The 24,584-nt window shown below is 43.3% G+C and overlaps 1 protein-coding gene across 1 annotated transcript in view; it reads right to left on the bottom strand.

Annotated features, from left to right (window-relative positions):
• LOC110963350 (tight junction protein ZO-2-like) overlaps positions 1–24,584 on the bottom strand; it is a 180,200-nt gene that overhangs the window by 87,417 nt on the left and 68,199 nt on the right. Inside the window, 1 exon segment of the mRNA XM_051950651.1 lies at positions 7,769–7,922. Within this exon segment, the coding sequence (XP_051806611.1) occupies positions 7,769–7,922 (154 nt within the window).

Consider the following 24,584-nt stretch of genomic DNA (forward strand, 5'->3'; position numbering starts at 1 on the left):
CATACTGGCGGCGGGTCTGGATCAAGGTGGACATAAGGCGCCCCAGTTCCCGGGACATAAGGGCAAAAGCCTGCAACGAGGTGTCGCTCAGGCTGGTAGTGGATGCGTTGGCAGTCGTCTGTTGCAGGGAAGCCGACAGGGCCAGCATGAGGTGGGAGAGGGAATTACCAATACGGCCCATGCGTGCTGCTGTGTCAAATGCCCTGCACAGCAGGTCATCAGTGACCCTGCACTGCTGACGGGGGCACCTGGCCTCAGGTCTCAGAGCCTCGTCCGGGGGACTATAAGAGAGGCAATAGCAGGTTCAACTGATGGCATGCGGCTCAGACCAAATTTAGCCGCATCCTGCATGGCTGCCAGAGTGCGTCCATCAAACGTCAGCCGTGAGAGAGCCTTTGAGTCCCTCCAGCAGGCCTGCAGCTCCCTCAGGTATTCCCCGGAGGGAGGAACCGAAAAGCTAGCTGGAGCTGAGGCGTGTCTGAAAAAGGCGCTTACAGGAGGCTGGTCAGGCTGCTGCGAGTCCAGGTGCAATCTAGCCAGGGCCATACGAAGTATCAACCCCACTGAGTCATCCTCGGACCCCCCTCACCGAACCGCGGGCTGACGAACGGGAACCCGAGCCAGAGGCATGGGAGGGCCCCTCCCCACCGTCCTCATCGTTGAAAAGCGCAGCCGAAGCCGCCACAGAAATAATGTCCTCTTCTGGGGCCAGCTCCGGCATTGGAGGAGACCCGATGCATCCCCCTCCCTAACAGTAGGGCGCAGAGACAGGAGGAGTGACTTCATCTGGGCCAACTCGCTAGAGAGCTGATCCACCTTAGTAGACAGTGTGTCCGCCCTAGCCTTCTTCCTACGCGGGGGGCCGCCCAGAGCCTCCGACGCCTTCCGCCGAGACTGGCCTGGCTGAGAAAGAGATGGGACCACTGACTGAGGGGGGCCTGTTTCCCCCACTAAGCATTCCACCTCTGACAGTCTAGCAGCCCTCAACGTGCGTGGCATGAAGCTACAATTCATACACGGGTCCTCCGATAAACCTTCCCTCAGATGTTCGATACCCAGACACGAGGGGCAGAGATCGCGGCCGTCCTCAGGGTGAAGAGGGGCCATACAGCTAGCACAGAAATGGGAGTTTAGCATGGCGCAGCCACAGGAAGTCATAAACAGCTAGCACCAGCGAGAGTCACTACATTAGCTGCGTAATAATCATGTGCTTCAGTGAGAGGGGAGCGAGAGCGTGTCCGTCACCGGCACTACGGCCGAGGGAGCCGACAGCGAGCGTACATGCGAATGTCGGAGCACTAACTGTAAGAAGAAGGGAGAGCACTACGTTACTGCGCAACACACACAACACCAATCAGTACAATCGAGAGCACTGTGCCAGCTGCTTAATACACACAAGCTTCAGTGAGAGGGCAGCGAGAGCACGGCCGTCACTGGTATCTGTACAACAACAGGTAGCACTAGCGAGAGCACCACGCTAGCTGTGCAACACTCACAAGCATTAGCGAGAGCCGGCTGTCACTGGCATCAGCACTAGCGAAAGCAGCATGGCAAATGCGTAATACAAGTTCCAGTGAGGGGGGCAGCGGAGCGCGGCCGTCACTGGCCTCGGTTAGGGGCAGTGTGCTAACTCGAGTCGACACGCCAAGAGTTAGCTCCGATAGAGGCGGCTACACGGAGCGAACGAGCTCTTTGGCAGCGCCTAGCCCCTGCTAACTAAGTACACATGTGGACAAAATTGTTGGTACCCCTCAGTTAAAGAAGGAAAAACCCACAATTCTCACTGAAATCACTTGAAACTCACAAAAGTAACAATAAATAAAATTTATTTGAAAATTAAATAATCAAAATCAGCCATCACTTTTGAATTGTTGATTAACATAATTATTAAAAAAACAAACTAATGAATAGGGCTGGACAAAAATGATGGTAGCCCATAACTTAATATTTTGTTTGCACAACCTTTTGAGGCAATCACTGCAATTAAACATTTCTGTATTTGTCAATGAGTCGTTCTGCAGCTGTCAACAGGTATTTTGGCCCACTTCCTCATGAGGCAAACAGCTCCAGTTGTCTCAGGTTTGATGGGTGTCTTCTCCAAATGGCATGTTTCAGCTCCTTCCACATATGTTCAATGGGATTCAGATCTGGGCTCATAGAAGGCCACTTTAGAATAGTCCAACGCTTTTCTCTCAGCCATTCTTGGGTGTTTTGGCTGTGTGTTTTGGATCGTTGTCCTGTTGGAAGACCCATGACCTGCGACTGAGACCAAGCTTTCTGACACTAGGCAGCACATTTCTCTCCAGAATGCCTTGATAGTCTTCAGATTTCATCGTACCTTGCACACTTTCAAGACACCCTGTGCCAGATGCAGCAAAGCAGCCCCAAAACATTACTGAGCCTCCTCCATGTTCACCGTAGGGACAGTGTTCTTTTCTTCGTATGCTTGGTTTTTGAGTCTATGAACATAGAGTTGATGTGCCTTACCAAAAAGCTCCAGTTTGGTCTCATCTGTCCAAAGGACATTCTCCCAGAAGCTTTGTGGCTTGTCAACATGCATTTTTGCAAATTCCAGTCTCGCTTTTTATGAGTTTTTTCAGCAGTGGTGTCCTCCTTGGTCGTCTCCCATGAAGTCCACTTTGGCTTCAAACAACGACGAATGGTGCGATCTGACACTGATGTACCTTGCCTTGGAGTTCACCTTTAATTTCTTTGGAGGTTGCTCTGGCTCTTTGGATACAATTCCAACGATCCGTCTCTTCAATTTGTCATCAATTTTCCTCTTGCGGCCACGTCCAGGGAGGTTGGCTACTGTCCCGTGGGTCTTGAACTTTCTGAATAATATGAGCCACTGTTGTCACAGGAACTTCAAGCTGTTTAGAGATGGTCTTATAGCCTTTACCTTAAGATGTTTGTCTATCATTTTTTTCGGATGTCCTGGGACAATTCTCTCCTTCGCTTTCTGTTGTCCATGTTCAGTGTGGTACACACCTTTTCACCAAAACAGCAGGGTGACTACTTGTCTCCCTTTAAATAGGTAGACTGACTGATTATGAGTTTGGAAACACCTGTGATGTCAATTAAATGACACACCTGAGTTAATCATGTCACTCTGGTCAAATAGTTTTCAATCTTTTATAGAGGTACCATCATTTTTGTCCAGGCCTGTTTCATTAGTTGTTTTTTTAAATAATTATGTTAATCAACAATTCAAAAGTAATGGCTGTTTTTGATTATTTAATTTTCAATAAATTTTTATTTATTGTTACTTTTGTGAGTTTCAAGTGATTTCAGTGAGAATTGTGGGTTTTTCCTTCTTTAACTGAGGGGGTACCAACATTTTGTCCACGTGTGTAGAAGCTGTACTTACATGGTCTCGTAGAACGGCCAGCAAGAACGCTACTGTCGCTGACCTCTTAAGACAGGCGATGCCGAGGCTTGCACGCTCTTATCGGTCGTCCACGCCAGGCAAACGCCGCTCCTTCCAAAAACGGGGAAACTTGTCACAGCCTCTGGAGGGCGAACAGCTCGCGACTCCGACTTACAGTCTCGAGGCTACCGGCGACAACCCTTTCCTCAAATGCTATTATAGCTCCTGCTATCAGCAGGTGACCTGCGTAAGCGAGAAGAGTCAAGGGAATGAGTGCCCAGATGACACCGGTAGTTATACCTGCCACGGGTGATCCGGGGTCACACGTGACTTTGTGATATTAATACTCGACCTGCGCTTGCGCGAGATGGAGATATCCAGTGAGGAGAACTGCCTCTGGCAGTCAGGAAGGGTGAAATAAAACCAAATTGAACATTTTTGATCTATAGATGGCCATTTTTCCAGTTTCCAACACATCAACTTCAAGAACTGACTGTTCACTTGCTGCCTAATATGTTCGACCCTTCAACAGGTCCAGTGTAGTAGGATATAGCGGTTTTAATGTTGTAGCCCATTAGTGTGTGTGTGTGTGTGTGTGTGTGTGTGTGTGTGTGTGTGTGTGTGTGGGTGAGTGGTGCGGGTGTGCACGTGCATTCTGTGTATTGTTAGGGTCAAAGGTCTAGAACTACATTGAAAATTTGTCAGAATTTTAAGCATGAGTCAACTAACAGTTATTAAAAAATAAAATAAGAAATATGTAAAATTCAGAACCATTTCTGAGTTTCTAGGAAGACAGCGCATAACTCCTAAAATACTTGGGGGCAACTGCATCAGTTGTATCCAATGCAGGATCCAGCACTGAAAAAGTGACCACACCATCAGAAGATCAATACATTGAGTTTTGTTCACTGAAAGCCACTTCATCACTGATCAGAAATTTACTAAACAAAAATTCAAGACTCTGAGAGAATGAGCAGTGTCTCTGAACCAATTCTCAGGAGGGGAAATGAGGCCAAATGCTTGGTGTGGACCAGGGGTCCCCAAACTTTTTCCTGTGAGGGCCGCATAACTTTCCCTTGTCTGGTGGGGGGCCGGGGTCAGTTTGTAACAGAAAAAGTGTGACGATCGCAGGGGTGCCTAAACGTAAACATTGTTTTCCAGAAAGCCACACATAACCAAATATTCATAACCCTTTCCAGGTTATTAATATTTTTTTTTCACAGAAAAAAAAGTAAGGAAATAAATACTAACACTATTAATGACATAAATAACACTATTTGTGAAATAAACAATCACCAAATAACCCTCTCTGGTTCTTCACAGAAAAAATAATGTCAGGAAATATATAATACCACTATTTATGAAATAAATAATAAACTAAATTACCCTCTCAGGGTTTCTTCACAGAAAAAAAGTCAGTGGAACATTAATTTTCTGTTGTGCCGTGCACAATCTTAGCTAAAAGTTCAGCTTAGTTGTCAGAGCAGAATCTCTGACTTAAATGATATGAGCAGTGTCTCAAAGGTCTTGTGTTCCTTCTTTTTAATCCCAGGGTTTCCGCTACATTCATTCTGCAGCGGCAGCCCAGTGCTACTAAAATTCCAGCGTCGCTCCTTTAATTTTTCTTTTTTTTTTAACAGTTGCAAATACTCTACCGCCGTATGTCTTCACCTTCACAGCAGTCTTGCACCGTGTCGGGTACTCGCGAGTAGTAAGGTAAACTACAGATAACTGTGGTGCTCTCAGTATCTACTCTTTGTGTGTGTGTGTGTGTGTGTGTGTGTGTGTGTGCGCGCGCGTGCAGGGGGGGCGAGCGGGGAGCCTGTCGCCTACAGAAAAAATCCTAAAGGAAACACTGAATCCTTTTGTAGGTTCCACGTTCTATGCATGTATTGGTCTCGATCGCGTGGCCAGACTGAAAAAAAATTATAATGTGTCTCTGGTGTTGTTCAGGGGCCGGGCCAAATGTGGAGGCGGGCCGTATCCGGCCTGCGGGCCATAGTTTGGGGACCACTGGTGTGGACGATGGAAAAGTTCTACAGGACTGTCTCAGAAAATTAGAATATTGTGATAAAGTTCTTTATTTTCTGAAATGCAATTAAAAAAACAAAAATGTCATACATTCTGGATTCATTACAAATCAACTGAAATATTTCAAGCCTTTTATTATTTTAATATTGCTGATTATGGCTTACAGCTTAAGAAAACTAAAAAATCCTATCTCAAAATATTAGAATATCATGAAAAAGTATACTAGTAGGCTATTTAACTAATCACTTGAATCGTCTAAATAACTCGAAACACCTGCAAGTGTTTCCTGAGCCTTGAAAAACACTCAGCTTGGTTCAGTAAACTAAACACAAGTATGGGGAAGACTGCTGATCTGACTGCTGTCCAGAGGACCATCATTGACACCCTCCATCAGGAGGGTAAGACACAAAAAGAAATTTCTCAAAGAGCAGGCTGTTCACAGAGTGCAGTTTCAAAGCACATTCACAAAAAGTCTGTTGGAAGGGAGAAATGTGGCAGGAAACGCTGCACAACCAAGAGAGATGACCGCAGGCTTAACAGCATTGTGAAGAAGAGCGCTTCCAGAATTTGGGGGAGCTTCAAAGACAGTGGACTGAAGCTGGAGTCCAGGTATCAAAAGCCACTGTTCACAGACGTGTCCGGGAAATGGGCTACAATAGCCGTATTCCCATGGTCAAGCCACTTCTGAACTCAAGACAACGGAAAAAGCATCTGACTTGGGCTATGGAAAAGAAGCACTGGACAGTTGAAGAGTGGTTCAAAGTCCTCTTTTCAGACGAAAGCAAGTTTTGTATTTCATTTGGAAGTCAAAGCGCCAGAGTCTGGAGAAAGGCTGGAGAGGAGCAAAATCCAAGTTGCTTGAAATCCAGTGTGAAGTTCCCACAGTCAGCGATGGTTTGGGGAGCCATGTCAGCTGCTGGTGTTGGTCCACTGTGTCTCATCAAGTCCAGAGTAAATGCAGCTGTGTACCAAGAGATTTTAGAGCACTACATGCTTCCTTCTGCTGAAAAGCTCTATGGAGATGATGATTTCATTTTCCAGCATGATCTGGCACCTGCCCACAGTGCCAAAACCACCAGTAACTGGTGTACTGACCATGGCATTACTGTCCTCGATTGGCCTGCCAATTCCCCTGACCTGAACTCCATTGAGAATTTGTGGGGTATTGTCAAGAAGAAGCTGAAAGACACCAGACCCAACAATGCAAATGAGCTAAAGGCCGCTATTGAAGCATCCTGGGCATCCATAACACCTCAGCAATGCCACAGGCTGATTGCCTCCATGCCACGCCGCATTGATGCAGTAATTCGTGCAAAAGGATTCCCAACCAAGTATTGAGTGCATTAATGGACATTTTCAAATGTTTGATTTTGTTTTGCTGTTATAATTTTGTTTTTTTACTTGGTCTGAGGAAATATTCTAATATTTTGAGATATGATTTTTGAGTTTTCTTAAGCTGTAAGCCATAATCAGCAATATTAAAATAATAAAAGGCTTGAAATATTTCAGTTGATTTGTAATGAATCCAGAATGTATGACATTTTTGTTTTTTTAATTGCATTTCAGAAAATAAAGAACTTTATCACAATATTCTAATTTTCTGAGACAGTCCTGTATATACTGATGAATTCAAGTTTGACATTTATGGTGGTAATAGAATGTAGAATGTAAGGAGACCAACAGGAGACAGAATGATACCACATTGCCTAGAGCCCACAGTGAACACGTTCTTGGAAATATTCAAGTCTGAGGAATTTTGATTGCTCAAAGGGAGTTTTTTTTTCCTACAATAAAATTCTAACATTTGAAGTGACTATTGGTATTTTTTACTTCTTTTGGTGGTGTAAATTTATAAAAGTTGAAATGGAAAGCACTTCTGTTGTGTCATGGACCTGTCTACAGTCACTTGATTCTACCCCGTTCAGTTTTTGCAAGAGCTATTGAAGACTGAGAACATCACACAATCTGTGACATCATAAGAAGCTCCATAGGACCACTGTCAAATAATGCAGTAAATGGTTTATCATATTCTGTCTAAGCTAGCTTTAGTGAAGGAATGAAGCAGTTTCTATTAAATTCTAAACAAATACAAAAATATCTTCACTAAGACCTTTGGACCCTACTGTATATACACACATACATATACTGTGTGTTTGTGTGTGTGTATGTGTGTGTGTATATATATATATATATATATATATATATATATATATATATGTACACACACATATAAGTACATATATATATATATATACACACACAAAAACTATATACAAGGTATTGCTGACATTTATATGGTAGCCCCCTACACACCTTCTTATGGCACATCACTGACATTGTTGCTCAGCTCATGCATGCATTACTCACCATCATTGTCAGAGTCAGAGTCTGTGAGCGGGGGAATGCGAACAAGGATCTGGCGACGATCTCTCTGGACCACTAGCTGCAGTTTCCCTCTTGACTTCTCTATCAGCTTCCCAGCATCATGTAGAGAGAGGTTCTCTGTGACTGTCCCATTGATCTGTGCAGACACACACACACATACAGAAAAGTCGCTGTAGGAGACTAAAGAGGTAGTCAGCCTGCTTTGCAAACCACAAATCTTTAGATTTGTATCTCTGACAACATAGTGGAGATTTTTACAGCTGAAAAAGTTTACACACACTTGAAAAGACACCGTATATCATAGCACCCTTGAGTTTTTATTGATTTCTATAACTTATAATTTTTATTTCACCAAGGAGGTGGAGCCTCGGCGGAGATATGCAACAATCAGTTTGTCCGTCTGTCTGTTTAGCAACATTACTCAAAAACAGATTTGGATGAAATTTTCAAGGAAGGTCTGAAATGTCACAAGAACCACCTCATTAGATTTTGGCAGTGATGTGGCTTATAGTCTCGATCCACGAATTTGTTAAAGATTTCAGTATCAGTGGGAGTTTGCGGCCGGGCATCACTGTAACTATGACAAGTGAACACTACTTCAGCTGCCTGCTGATGATCACATGATTGCGATCCTACTACAAATCTTTCTTTGCAGAATGTTACGTTCCTTGATGCGTTCGTATGCAGGTGGGGTAGATTGTGTTTTTGTTCTCTCCCCTCTTTTTTATGTTCTATGTCTCAGGTTATACCCGATGGGAGTAGCAAGGATCAGCTGTGGCTCCATACCATCAGCCAGGAATGGTTAAATGATGAGCAAAACCTGATCATTGGGGCCAGTGGGCCAGATCAGCTGTCAAAGCGTGGTATTGGTGTCTCGCGTTCTGCTACAATCTGGTGCTTTGATTTTGGGGCAGCTTGGCGTTAATATGCTGGCCTTGTGCTGAACCTTGTTTTTTTTTTTTGTTATTCTGTAAAATAAATAATTTGTCTGCTACACAATCGGTTTGCCTGCATCTTTACGCGGCTTTCTGTGTCTATTTGTTACTCCCTTCATCCCCTGGTTCTCAGGGACGTAACACGGACTTATTGGAACTCTTCTGTCTGAAATGATACAAGGAACAACTGATTAAATTGTGTCAGTGTTTCCGAATCCCATGAATTTCCACCACCTACTACATATTTAGGTCATGCGATTTGGTATCCATACATAATGTACACATGCATAACACACACCTGTGCTCAGCGCAAGGTCATTTTGTTTGTGGGTACATCTATATTAAATGGACACATTCTATAGTGTCATGAATGTAGCCGCAAGGGGACACAAGCCAGTGTCTTATTGTGCCGGTCCCAAGCCCGGATAAATACAGACGGTTGTGTCAGGAAAGGCATTCGATGTAAAACTTTGGCCAAATCAAACATGCCAATCAAATGTACGACTTCCATACGGGATCGGTCGAGGCCCGGGTTAACAACGACCGCCATCGGTGCTGTCGACCTACAGGGTGCCGGTGGAAAATGGACTACTGTTGGTCGAAGAAGGAGGGGGGGAAGGTGTGTTCGTAGGAAGAGAGAAAAGAGGAACACCAAGAATCTAGGACTGAGAGTAGGGACTTTGAATGTTGGAACTATGACAGGAAAAGGTAGAGAGGTGGTTGACATGATGCAGAGGAAGAAGGTGGACATACTGTGTGTCCAGGAGACCAGGTGGAAAGGTAGTAAAGCTAGAAGGATGGTGGTGTGTAGGATGACCCTGGTGGTGAAGAAGATGAAGAGGGCAAAGGCAGAGCAGAGGACCAAATGGTGGAAGCTGAAAAAGGAAGAGTGTTGTATGACTTTTAGGAAAGAGTTGAGAGAGGCTTTGGATGGTCAGGAGGTGCTCCCCGATGACTGGACAACTACAGCAAATGTGATCAGGGAGACAGGTCGGAGAGCACTTGGTGTGTCATCTGGAAGGAAAGGAGATAAGGAGACTTGGTGGTGGAATGAGGAGGTGCAGGAGTGGATCCAGAGAAAGAGGTTAGCTAAGAAGAAGTGGGACACTGAGAGGACTGAAGAGAGTAGACAGGAGTACAGGGAGATACAGCGTAAGGTGAAAGTAGAGGTGGCAAAGGCCAAACAAGGGGCTTACAATAACTTGTATGCTCGGTTGGACAGTAAGGAGGGAGAGACTGATCTGTACAAGTTGGCAAGGCAGAGAGACAGAGATGGGAAGGACGTGCAGCAGGTTAGGGTGATAAAGGATAAGGATGGAAGTGTGTTAACAGGTGCCAATAGTGTGATGGGAAGATGGACAGAGTACTTTGAAGAGTTGATGAATGAGGAAAATGAGAGAGAGCAAAGAGTAGAAGAGGTGACTGTTGTGGACCAGGAAGTAGCAAAGATTAGTAAGGATGAAGTGAGGAGGGTGTCACAGTACCAGCTGTATTTTTGTTATTGAGTTTGTATTTTATAGTTGCATGGTTTGGTTTGGAGTGGTCATTTTAATTGTTTAGTTTTTATTTGTTAGTTGCATGGGTTTATTTTGAGTGTGCATGTTAATTGTTTACTGGGTGATCTTCTTTCTTTTTTGTGTGAGTTGTAATTAGTGAATACAGCTGGCACTGATTAGTGGAGACTGCCATTGATTGGACAGAGCTACCTGAGCTGATGAAGAAAAGAGGGACACGTGCAAGAAAGGGAGCGCACGGGGGGAAGAGGAAGCAGAGGAGTAACAGAGAGCGGCCGCGAGGAGAACTGGGGACAGATGGGGAACAAAGTGGAGCGACACGAGAGTGGACCGAGCCAAAGAAACTCCACGCTACACGCAGTAAGCAGCGCCAGTTCGAGGGGAGAGGACGGAGGCGTACTGAGTCGGGTCGTGGCTGCACGGAGGCAGGAAGTGAGGGCTGAAGGGACCGACGGACACCGAGAAGGATTGATACAACGCAGATTCCCAGATAAGTGAAGGGACGCGAGCAATCCTACCCAGCAGCGTGTGTGTGGTTGGTTGTTTTTCTGGTGTGCCGAAAATTGAGTGACGCTCCCTCTTCCACAGCGCTGCAGTACGTCGGACCAGCCGTGAGGAGGACTCGGAGGTACGGAGGCCCAAGGAGGAAGTGTGCTGCACGTCACTCATCGACCTGCGTCGCCTGTCCCCCTGAGAAGATTCCCCTAAAAAGACTATTGCACCGGCCAAGATAAGCATAGCCTCAAAAAGACCAGTGTGCTCTGTTTTATTGGTCTGATGCCCCCCAACGGGACTGTTTTTAATAGATCTTAGTAGGATTTTAGTCTATTCTTTTTAAGAAGTTATTTTATCTTGTGTTGTTGTTTTTAAATTTAGGAAATACATTTCCTTCATTGCTCACTGCATTTGTGGATGTTTTTTTAACAGTGGAAACCAAGTCTTTTGACTGCTGGTAAAAAATTACTTGAATCTGTGCAGTCCGGAGGGCATTGAAGAGGATGAAGAGTGGAAAGGCACTTGGTCCTGATGATATACCTGTGGAGGTGTGGAAGTGTCTCGGAGAGGTAGCAGTAGAGTTTCTGACTGGGTTGTTCAACAGGATCTTAGATAGTGAGAAGATGCCCGAGGAATGGAGGAGAAGTGTGCTGGTACCCATCTTTAAGAACAAGGGAGATGTGCAGAGTTGTGGCAACTACAGAGGAATAAAGCTGATGAGCCACACGATGAAGCTATGGGAAAGAGTAGTTGAAGCTAGACTAAGGGCAGAGGTAAACATCTGTGAGCAGCAGTATGGTTTCATGCCAAGAAAGAGTACAACAGATGCAAAATTTGCTTTGAGGATGTTGATAGAGAAGTACAGAGAAGGTCAGAAGGAGCTGCATTGTGTCTTTGTAGATCTGGAGAAAGCTTATGATAGGGTGCCCAGAGAGGAACTGTGGTTTTGTATGAGGAAGTCTGGAGTGGCAGAGAAGTACACTGCTCAAAAAAATTAAGGGGACACTTTTTAAAAACATCATATTTCAATGTGGGGGGAAAACGAACTGGATATTTGCATTGATATGGACTGGATAATGTGTTAGGAATGAAAAGATGCCACATTGTTTGATGGAAATGAAAATTATCAACCCCCAGGAGGGCTAAATTCAAGACACCCAAAATCAAAGTCAAAAACTGATGTGGCAGGCTAGTCCATCTTGCTGAAATTCCTTGGCAGCAACTCAAAATGGTATTCAGTAGTTTGTATGGCCTCCATGTGCTTGTATGCATGACTGACGATGCCGGGACAAGCTCTGAATGAGACGACAGATGGTGTCCTGGGGTATCTCCTCCCAGAACTGGACCAGGGCATCGCTGAGCTCCTGGACAGTCTGAGGAGCAACCTGATGGTGTCAGATGGAACAAAACATAATGTTCCAAAGGTGTTCTATTGGATTCAGGTCAGGTGAGCACGGGGGCCAGCTAATGGTATCAGTTCCTTCTTCCTCCAGAAACTGCATAAGTTCTCCTACCACATAAGACTGGGCATTGTCGTGCACCAGAAGGAATCCAGGACCACTGCACCAATGTAGGGTCTGACAATGGGTCAAAGGATTACATCCTGATACCTAATGACAGTCAGAGCACCATTGTCCAGCCTGTAGAGGTCTGTGCGTCCCTCCATGGATATGCCTCCCCACACCATCACTGACCCACCACCAAACCAGTCACACTGAACAATGTTACAGGCAGCATAACGTTCTCCACAGCATCTCCAGACCTTTTCATATCTGTCACATGTGCTCAGGGTGAACCTGCTCTCATCTGTGAAAAGCACAGGGCGCCAGTGGTGGCCCTACCAGTTCCTGTGTTTTATGGCAAATGCCAACCGAGCTCCACGGTGCCGGTCAGCGAGCACAGCGGGCACTAGAGGACGCTGGGCCCTCAGACCACTCATTAAATCTCTTTCTGATTGTTTGATCAAAGACATTGACACCAGTGGTCTGCTGGAGGTCATTTTGTAGAGCTATTGCAGTGCTCATCCTGTTCCTCCTTGCACAAAGGAGCAGATATCTGTCCTGCTGATGGGTTAAGGACCTTCGACAGCCCTGTCAAGCTCTCCCAGACTAACTGCCTGTCTCCTGGAATCTCCTCCATGCACTTGAGAATGTGCTGGGAGACACAGCAAACCTTGTGGCAATGGCACGCATTGATGTGCCATCCTGGAGGAGTTGGACTGTCTGTGGAACCTCTGTAGGGTCCAGGTATCGCCTCATGCTACCAGAAGTGACACTTACCCTAGCCAAATGAAAAACTAGTGAAAAACAGTCAGAAAACATTAGGAAGGAAAAAAATGTGGCCTTCACCTGTATACTCATCCCTGTTTTGGGGGTTGTCTCATTGTTACTCCTCTAGTGCACCTGTTATTAATTTCATGAACACCAAAGCTGAACCTGACTAAAAACCTCCTCTGTTACTTACTTGACCAGATCAGTATTCCACATGTTTGACTGACTTGATGCAGTACTTAGATTAAAAAGTGTTCCTTTAATTTTTTGGAGCAGTGGATGTTAGAGTGGTGCAGGACATGTATGAGGACTGTAGGACAGTGGTGAGGTGTGCTGTAGGTGTAACAGAGGAGTTCAAGGTGGAGGTGGGGCTACATCAGGGATCAGCTCTGAGCCCCTTCTTGTTTGCTATGGTGATGGACAGGATGACAGACGAGGTTAGACAGGAGTCTCCGTGGACTATGATGTTTGCAGATGACATTGTGTTAGAGTTGAACTTGTAAATACATTTATCATAATCAAGCCCTAGGGCATTAACTGTCTGTACATAGTGTTTTTACATGATAATTTTTATAAAATACCCGCACACACTTCTCGCTTCCACATCTTAGTGCCTTTCCACTCTCTCAGCTTACTCCCATTTGTGTAACATGAGCTACTTCTTATCTTATGCAGCCATGTACCCAAACCTGCTTCTGTATAAATAAACCATGTATGGGAACAGTCCTTTGTAGCTGGCACTGTCCTGTTACCCTTGCAAGTAAACTACTGGTCTCCGTGTGTTTTCTGGTCTGGTGAAGATCTTCTTATGTTACATGAGAGCTCTTAGCGGAGTTTCTCTCTGACATATAATTTGGTCATTCGAGCCGGATCCGAGGATTCCTTCCCGACGTCGAGGAGAGCCAACACCGAAGTCTGTCGACAGCGATCGTCGCCAAGCAGCAAGATCTGAAAATCCTGGGACGTGAATTCGTGGGCAGGTCGGTGAAAGGAAAAGCGGTCCCTCGGCGCTGGGTGTTGTGAATCCAAGGATCCGATCCAGGAAGTGACACCGATCAAAACCACGGGTGAGAAAGAATTCTTTGGTTAGATTTCGCCTTAATGAAACGATAAAATAGGCCGTAAAATAGAATAAAATAGTGCCACTGGCAGGTGGTCCACCGTAAGAGACCAAGGTTTAGAGTTTAGCCGTAATTAAACCGGGCACAGTGTACACGGGTGTGAATGTGAAGTGTGATTGAGAAATTCAAGCACATTATAAGGTCTAGAGTACCTTGCTGAATTTCTAGTTTGTTTTCCTTGTTGTTGACGACGTACTGGTGACAAGGGGATTAAGGGCGAGCTAGACTCATAAAAACTAACACCGCTGCAGCTTATCTGCAGTAGAAGGATGTGTTAGTGTCCTCCCGTTGTCTCATGCCAGAGAACTCAACAACAAGCAGCTATGGGACAAAAACAAAGCGTATTAGAAGGTGATGAGAAGTTTATGGAAGGACATGTGAAAGGATCAGGAAAAATAAGTCAAAAAAGATGGAGAAAGAAACATAATTTCTCGGGCAAATTAGATGAGAGAGAAATCTTAGAACTGCAAACTAAACTAAAAACTGAAATCTTTCAGATGAAAAGTGACAAAAAGAAGAAGCGCAGAAAGGATGAATACAAACTCTCAGATAAATAGCTAGAACAGAGCAGACTCAGAGCAACGAAAAGGAAAGACAAAAATGAAAAAAGGCAAAAAAAGGTTCTAGCACTGGTTAATCCAGATGAGGAGACACAGGTTCGATCAAGGCAACAACAATCCACTAGTGGTGAAGATGCGCAGGGAGGACGCTCCAGCGCGTCAACACCGCCAGAGGAACCAAAAGTTGTTAGACCAAAGAAAATGACTCCTGCAGAAAAAAGAGACGACTTCTTTAAACAAAGACGTGGTTTGACAAAAAACTATGATACAACCAACCACAGACACGCCTGAAGTAGATGTTTTCGCAGCACTACAGGCATTGGCTGTAAATGAAGATTTGCCCTATAGAAAATTGATTATAAATGGCCAAGAATTTAACTGTTTATGTGATACAGGAGCCTGTAGAACAGTTCTAAAAGAATCACCTCCTGGAGTAAAATTCTCAACTAAAGGAGTTCTAGTCAAAACAGCGAACGGTCAATTGGGTCATTATCCACTCTCTAACCTGGTCAATATACGGGATAAACAAACGGGAGCGTATACTACCTCAGCAATTCTGGTGGATCACAATTGCCCAGTCAACCTATTGGGCAGAGATGTAATGACAGCATTAAAAATCTGTGTTATTCCTAGAAAAAAAGGAATGACTTCAGCTGTCGACTCGAAAGAAGATGGCGGACTCAATATAATGCAGGGCAAAAAACCCCTACATTATTACTAGACTTATGACATTTCTGAGCATGCTGAATGACAACCAGCCCAACGCTGCTAAAAAAAGATCCAAGATGCACATCAGCCCGCACAAGCACAAATGCATGGTCCTGATGAACTACAGGTTACCTTTAGATATAAAACAACACCAGGACCCGATCATAGTTTTGACAAATGGTTCTCCTCACAGAACACCTCTCAAATAATCACTCTTCAACATGTTTATTTAGATAAAGAAGGAAACGGCGTAGCTTCTGTTCTGCTATCCCCCGCACAACTGAGATTCTTTAGGGGCCACACTCCACATGTCTCTCTGTCCAAAGCTCCAACAATAGAGTGGCATCAACTTGAAGGTTTGTTGCGGAAAGCACAAGCCGACATCTATGAACCCATTTTGAACTCCGACTGGCATAAAGGTCAACGTTATGGGTTCATGAGACAGCCTCTTGGATGGCGTGTGAAAACCACACCCTCCACACATTTGGATGAAAAGGAAACCTGATCATTAATTTGTCTGTCTATAGAGGATTACCCAGAGTAAAAAAACCTGCCTGGTGATCTCTGGTCCAACAGCCCTACAGATGTAGGACTGATAAAAGATTTTCCACCTGTTGAAGTAAAAGCAGCCACTTCATATCGACCACAGATTCCTCAATATCCTCTGAAACAAGCAGCAATAGAAGGTATAAGACCCGTTATTGCAGATATGGAAAAATCAGGGATTATTATGAAAACGAAGAAGCGAGTTTGCAATACTCCCATTTTCCCTGTTCAAAAAGCACATACAGGAAAATGGAGGATGGTTCAAGACTTGAGAGCGGTAAATGATGCTGTACAGAAAACTACGCCTGATGTTCCAAACCCACATACCTTGTTAAATGAAGTGACCCCAGATAAAAAGTGGTTATCAGTTATAGATTTAAGTAATGCATTCTTCTCTATAGCAGTACACCCAAACTCACAACACTGGTTCGGATTTACCTTTGAAGGTACACGGTACACCTACACACGATTACCACAAGGCTTTACAGAAAGCCCCCATGTATACACTCAGGCTCTCAGGTGTTCGATGTCAACATTTCAAATTCCAGAACACAGCCAAATTTTGTTGTATGTTGATGACATTCTTGTGACTGCAGATACGCAAGAACACTGCAAACAGACAACGATGGCAGTGTTACGACACTTACATGAAACAGGTCATAAGGTTTCATTAAACAAACTTCAGTTATGGGCTCCACGAGTAGTGTATCTAGGCCATATACTTTCAAAATATGGGAAAGCTCTACTCACTGACAGAAAAACTGCAATCCAAAATGCTCCAAAGCCGCGAACAAAGCAACAAATGATGTCCTTTTTAGGCCTTTGTAATTTCTGCAGATCTTGGGTTCCAGATTATGCAGTGTTATCACAACCACTGCAAGATTTGATATATGGCAAGGACATGTCATTAACAGATGAAATTACTTGGACTGAACAAGCTGAGAAGGCTTTTAAAAATCTGAAATTAGCCCTGCAAACTGATGTTGTTTTGGCTCTACCTGACTACAACAAACCGTTTGACCTGTTTGTTGACTGCAGAAATGGACACGACTTCTATTCTTACGCAAAAACATGGTGACACACCTAAGCCTGTAGCATATTATTCTAAACGACTAGATAATATCGCAGGAGGCCTCCCCCAGTGTGTACAAGCTTGTGCTGCTGCTGCACTTGCAGTTTCTGCTTCTGCTGATATTATCCTATGTCACCCGCTTTCGGTCCATGTACCACACTCTGTAGCAGCAGTACTGCTACATGCAAATCTTCCATTTTTGACTCATGCATGGCCCATTGCCGACACATCAGTGTTGTTGTCACAGCCACACATAACTGTGCACAGACGTAATTCCTTGAATCCAAGCACACTTTTACCCACTGAAAGCGATGGAAAGCCACACTGTTGTGTGACTACAACGAATGAGGAAACAAAACCACGACCCGATATTTTTCATCTACCACAACCTGGTTTTATTGATATTTATGTAGACAGTTCCGCTTCAAAAGACATTCGAGGGAATAACTGTGTAGGCTATGCAATAACAGCAACTACAGTCTTAAAAGCAGAACGCCTGCCACACACGTATTCTGCACAAACAGCTGAGCTCCTCGCAGTAAACAATGCTTGTAAAATGTTTGAAGGGAAATCACTCAATATCTACACAGACAGTCAATATGTTTATTCCTCGGTGCATCACTTCGCTCGTATTTGGCACAACAGGGGCATGATAACTTCTAGTGGAAAACCTCTCACACATGCTTCATTATTACAAAAAAATCTTCTTTTGGCAGTGCAACTTCCCGCTCAATTAGCGCTGTGTAAGTGCAAAGCTCATCAAACAGACGACTCCACTATAACACAGGGTAATAACCTTGCCGACTCTGCTGCAAAACAAGCCTCATTCAGCACACAATGTTTTGACAACGAACTTTTCCTCTCAGTAGACCAAGAAATTTTTGGTAAACGCACAGAAAAGTGCTCCCATGGCTGAGCAAACTTCTTGGCTCAAGCGCGGAGCAGTTCTCACAAATAACCTCTATCACATTGATAACAAACCCATTCTCCCGCATTCTCTATTTCCCACAGCTGCTCTGGTGAGCCATGGTCTCACCCATGTCTCAACAGGGGGGATGGTACACATGATACAGCGACAGTTCTTTGCTGTAAATTTTTCTGACTTTGCCAAGAAATACTGTAGAAAATGTTTAATCTGTTGTAAAAACAATCCGCAAGGAAATATGAGACCAAAGAGAGGACAATTTCCTCCACCACAACATCCCTTCCATACAATTCATATGGACTTTATTGAACTAACAGCATTAAAAGGACTAAAATATTGTTTAGTGGTTATAGATGCGTTTTCAAAATGGGTTGAAATATACCCAACCAAAGATAACACAGCCATAACTGTAGCAAAAGCACTCTGCAACCATTACTTTCCAACTTATGGCATTCCCGGCATAATTAGATCAGATAATGGTACACATTTTGTCAATGCAATTATGACACATTGCTCACAGACACTGGGTTTCACACTAAAGAATCACTGTGCATATCATCCACAAAGTGCTGGCCTTGTAGAGAGAACGAACGGCCCAATAAAAAACAGACTAGCCAAAACCATGGAAGAAACTAAAAGACCTTGGCCAGATTGTTTATCCTTGGTTAAACTGTGGATGAGAATTACGCCCACGGGAGACAAAGCAGTAACACCATTTGAGATAGTGCATGGGAGACCTTTCCCTCTCCCACAAAACAACAATCCACTGAACCTCAGTGAGAGAGAAACAACTTTAGCTGACTGGATGGCACACACACTGAAAATGAGAGAAGTTCAGAGTTCAAATAATCTGCCAGAGTGTTCTTCTCCTTTGTCTACACAGAAACTTCAGCCTGGAGACTGGGTCCTGATTAGAGTCCTGAGGAGAAAGAATTGGAAGTTGCCCCGGTGGGAAGGACCGTATCAAGTACTGCTGACGACGCCCACGGCAGTAAAAATTGCTGAACGGCCCTTGTAGATCCACCAATTGCACTGTAAGCTGATACAACTGGAAGCAGAGCCAATTCAACCGACGGGGTAGCGGTGGAAGCCAGAAACAAAGGGGTCAGTACCACAATAGGGTGCTGATGTCTCAACCCGGTGAAGAAACCAACTGATCCGCGCCCAACTCTAGAATGGCTCTCTGGCGACTCCTGCTGGTCGCAGGGGTGACTTTGTCACTTCTGTGGCTTTTCTTCTTCCCCTTCTTCTCTCTCTCCTCTACAGGAACTCACAAGACTAAAAGAACCCATGAACACTCCATGGCAGCGACTTGGGAACAGAACCTCTGGTATAAAGCTATGAATTTTACAGCACGACAGAATAAAGTCACTAACTGTTATGTGTGTTCACAATTGCCTCATCATGCTACACATCAGACCATTTTCACTCCTATAGGACTTAATAAATCAGAAACAATGTGTATATTTGGGGAAAGCACGCTTAGAGTGATAAGAACAAACTTCACCGGTAACATGTCATACTGGTTTCCAAATTGTACTATTCATGAAGGAAAATGGTTGGATCCCACTAATTTTTCACAGGCTATGAACACCACATTGGGGTTAGGGATTGCACCATTACGAACTAACATTCCTTTTCCATTGTGTCTCCAACGCACATGCAGCAATATGTACAGGCATTACCTACCAGGAATACCTAATTGCATTCACATAGTATCACTTTCCAGTAACTCGTCTGCTATCTCATCATCAGTCCCTTTCATTGCAGGATTTAACGCATCGTGGTGGTTTTCTGAGGATAAATATAGGACTGGAAAGAACATAACAACCTTTAATCTCGGACCAAAAATCTCCACTCCACCCGGAATGATGTGGCAATGTGGAGGACTTCTCTATTGGTACTTGCCATTTGACTGGTGCGGTACCTGTACTTTAGTTCATTTGCAACCTGCTGTAATTGTCATTACTTACCAACAATTGGAAAACAGGACATATATACACACACACCGAATTCAAAAACGTGAAGAACAGCAACCTGCTTTCAGTAAAACAAGACGCTTTTTTATGACTTTAGTTCCTTCGTATGGTACAGCAAATTTGGCCACAAGTGTAAATAAGCTTTGGTTTTCTCTTAAGAACCTTACTAACGCACTAATTGACATAACTAACCAACTGGAAAACGATCCTGAACTTGAGGCTATCAAGCAAATGACTCTCCAGAACAGAATAGCTTTAGACCTTCTTTTAGCGGCACAAGGAGGAGTTTGTGAAGTTGTTAATGACCATTGTTGTACATACATTCCTGACCACAAAGGCAATTACACCTTGATCAGGCAGAAATTGGATGAGATCAAAGAGAACATTTTGAGTAACCAAGACAAAGGTATTCTTTCAGGCTGGGATTTTTCCTCTTGGTTTACATCTGGTGGTATTTTTCAGACTATTAAGAGATTTGTAGTTATAAGTGTATGTATTTTGTTACTATTTTTCATTTTTGCTACCTGCATTTTACCATGTTTGAGATCCATGATTTCTAAAATGATAACCACGTCTGTTGTTGCCTATGCTGCACTCGCAATGGAAGAACCACAACATGACTCTAATGATGAGAATGGTGATGTTGAAGTGTAGTTTAATGACGTGACAACAGAAAATGTTTTTACAAGATGTTGTTAACTGATCTTCACACTTTTTGATCATGATAAACAGGAGGGAATGTTAGAGTTGAACTTGTAAATACATTTATCATAATCAAGCCCTAGGGCATTAACTGTCTGTACATAGTGTTTTTACATGATAATTTTTATAAAATACCTGCACACACTTCTCGCTTCCACATCTTAGTGCCTTTTCACTCTCTCAGCTCACTCCCATTTGTGTAATTTGAGCTACTTCTTATCTTATGCAGCCATGTACCCACACCTGCTTCTGTATAAATAAACCATGTATGGGAACAGTCCTTTGTAGCTGGCACTGTCCTGTTACCCTTGCAAGTAAACTACTGGTCTCCGTGTGTTTTCTGGTCTGGTGAAGATCTTCTTATGTTACATGAGAGCTCTTAGCAGAGTTTCTCTCTGACACATTGTGATCTGTAGTGAGAGCAGGGAACAGGTGGAGGAGAAGCTAGAGGCGTGGAGGTTTGCCCTGGAAAGGAGAGGAATGAAGGTTAGCCGCAGCAAGACAGAGTATCTGTGTGTGAATGAGAGGGACCCAAGCGGAAGAGTGACTTTACCGGGAGAAGAGATCAAGAAGGTGGAGGTACTTAGGGTCAACAGTACAGAGCAATGGAGAGTGTGGAAAAGAGGTGAAGAAGTGTGTACAGGCAGGCTGGAACGGCTGGAGAAAAGTGTCAGGTGTGATGTGTGATAGAACAGTTTCAGCTAAAATGAAAGGAAAGGTTCAAAACTGTGGTGAGACCAGCCATGTTGTTTGGTCTGGAGACAGTGTCCCTGAGGAAAAGACAGGAGGCAGAGCTGGAGGTAGCAGAACTGAAGATGCTGAGGTTCTCTTTGGGAGTGACCAGGATGGATAGGATCAGGAATGAGTGCATCAGAGGGACAGCACATGTTAGAGGCTTTGGAGATAAAGTCAGAGAGGAAAGACTGAGATGGTTCGGACATGTCCAGAGGAGAGAGAGTGAATATATTGGTAGAAGGATGCTGAGTTTCCCACTGCCAGGCAGGAGGCCTAGAGGAAAACCAAAGAGGAGGTTTATGGATGTAGTTAAAGAGGACATGAAGGTAGTTGGTGTGAGAGAAGACAGGGTTAGATGGAGGGAATTGATTCGCTGTGGCAACACTTGAAGGGAAAAGCCGAAAGGAAAAGGAGAAGATTCTATAGTGTTATGATTTCTTCCACAAATTTTTTTAAAAACGATTTCAGCCATTGCAAGTGATATAACTGAGCAGCCTTGGCAGAGTACTGCCCTGCTTGGAGTGCTTTTCTTGTCTATGATTAAATCACTGAATCATTTGTTCACAAAAAACTCCTCCTGACTCCTCCAGATATTTATTATAAGTCTTCTGGAAATATGGCAAAATCTGCTGGGTGAAAATTATACATACAGGAATTTGAATTATCGTTTTGTCACAGTAGGATGACATCTTTCCTTTTTGTGAGTGATTACAACTGACTACAGCAGATTACTTCTATGAGACTATTTGAATAGGGTCTATTAGAAACACTCATCAGACTCAGCCACAAACACTACAATGGAAAAGTCTGAGGAGCTGAATATCGATCTGAAGAAGCAAATCACTGACTTAAACAAGTCACTTGGAGCCTTTTTTAAAGCAGCTACAGATCCCAAAATTAAAATAAACTGCATCATCCAGTTGTGTCACTGCCATGATCAGGGAGAACACACAAGCTGTCACCTGCTGCTGAGAGATAATGGGTCAAGATGGTCAAGAATCATCAAAAAGCAAGTCTGCAATGAATTAGAAGCTGCTGGAACACACATGTGACAGTGTCTACAGTGTCTGCATCGCCATGGGCTGAGAGGCCGCCATGCAAGAAGGAGAAACGAAGGTGAGACCTTAAACTGCAAAAACACCAAGCCTACTGTCAAGCATTGTACTGACAGTTTTCTGCTCAGGGGCTGCTTTTGTGCCAATGGAACTGGAGCTTTAGACAAAGTAAATGGAATAAGAAGACAGAGGATTACCTCCACATCCTTCAGGAAAACTTAAAATCATCAGCCAGAAGATTGGTTCTTGGATTAAGTTAGGTGTTCCAACAAAACAATGACCCCAAACACATCAAAAGGGTAAAAGAAATGGTAAAATCAGGTCAGAATGAACAGTTTAGACTAACGTCCCTAAGACGAGGTTCAAACTTTGAGTCAAGATTCAAGAGTTTTATTGTCACATACTAGAAATTACATGAAGCAATTGCTGGCAGTGAAATGCTTGCGTCTCTCATTCCCAATAACAGTGCAAAAAAAAGAACACACAACAATCAAAATAGACAGAATAGTATAAAATGTGCAAATGAGGGGTTGTGCAAAATGTTCAGGTTAGGAGTTAGTGCCACGAGTGTGAAAAAATTCTGCAAGCTACAAAAATAACTGAATCTTGTAAAAAATAGTTGTTTCTAGGGTAAAAAAAATTGTGCTCTTTTAGATAATAACCCCCAAAAGTATCTATGATACATTTTATACCAATTTTTTTAGCCTTTTATGTAAAAAAAAAAACATGGAAAAAATGTCAATTTTTTGTGACAATGTTTTCAGAAGTGTACTTTGTTTGCAGCTCTGTGTCACCAATACCAAATGTGCAACCAAATTTTAAAGTTTCTGTCTACTAAGTATGATCTCTTGTTTAAAATGATACCTACTTTTAAGGATTTCAGGTACTTTTCACTATTCATCTGGTGCAGTCTTTGAAGCAAGATCCAGTTACAAAGACGTATGCAATTTTTAAAAACGTAAGTAAGATTTTGTTTTATTTCTTGTATTCTAGGCTAAGTATGATACCTATACACATGTATTATATGTCATTTTATTCAGAAGGACCATAGGATCAAAATGGTGTACAGCAAAACATATTCAGCTTCATAATAAGAGTACTATGAGTCAATACTAACCCACCCCCCTTGATTTGTTGATGTGTGAAAAAAATATTGAATTTTCTTAAAAAAAACTTGTATTTCGTCATTTTTCATTATTTATGTTTGAAATTCTAACTTGATAAGCCTAACTAGGCATAGTAAAATGAGTTTGCATTAATTTGTTGATATATGCCCCCAGTAAAAAATGCAAGTTTTGTAGAATGTTTTTTTGGTTGCCAAATAAGTTTGTAAATTTAAACTTTGAGATTATTCTTCATTTTCATGCTTGTTGTTCTACTAAACTTAGTCAATAAGCCAATGTGTGTACTTTCTAAGACTTAACTGTCATTCAGTAGTTTTTCTGGTGCCTTTTCAGATTGAATGAGCTGAGAGTATAATGCCAAAGCAAAAGAAAGCATCAAGAGGGGGTGGACGCCCGAGTGGGGATTACTCTAAGCTGTCATCTGAGGAAAAGAAGGAATATCACAGAAAAAAAGCAGCAGCAGCATACACCAGAACTACAGAAAGCACCTCTGGAAGCCATGATGAGCCTAGGCCTGTTGGAAGGCCACCTATCATGGGTTCTGCCATGACTCCAAACACCTTAAAACTGCGAAAACGCCAGCTTACTGGTGATAAAAGACGCATATGGCTCATAGCTCCTAAATGAAACAAGATTGTACATTTTTGACTTCAGATTTGAATTCCTGAGAAAATTCTACATAAGATACACTTGGTTTTCCCTGATTACTGTGAAATTAAAAAAAACAGTGATTTTGGCACTCAAATCTGACTCAGATCTTAAACCATGTCCTAAAGTCCTGACTTAAACCCAACAAGAAGCTGGACACTCTATTGTTTTCTATTCTATTCTATTCTATTCTATTCTATTCTATTCTATGAACCTGTGTGAGAAATCCAACAAATTTAGTTTCACTGCACCAATTCCATCAAAAGGAGTGGTCAGCGATATAACCAGGAACTTGTGGACGCCTACCAAAAGCACCTAGTATTGGGAAAATTGGCCATGGGATGTTCAATCAAATGTTAGCATTGTTGTTTATACATTTTTGGCCTAGTAGATTTTGTCATATTTCCAG

The sequence above is a fragment of the Acanthochromis polyacanthus genome, chromosome 7 (genome assembly GCF_021347895.1).
Source record: "Acanthochromis polyacanthus isolate Apoly-LR-REF ecotype Palm Island chromosome 7, KAUST_Apoly_ChrSc, whole genome shotgun sequence".
Taxonomy (NCBI): domain Eukaryota; kingdom Metazoa; phylum Chordata; class Actinopteri; family Pomacentridae; genus Acanthochromis; species Acanthochromis polyacanthus.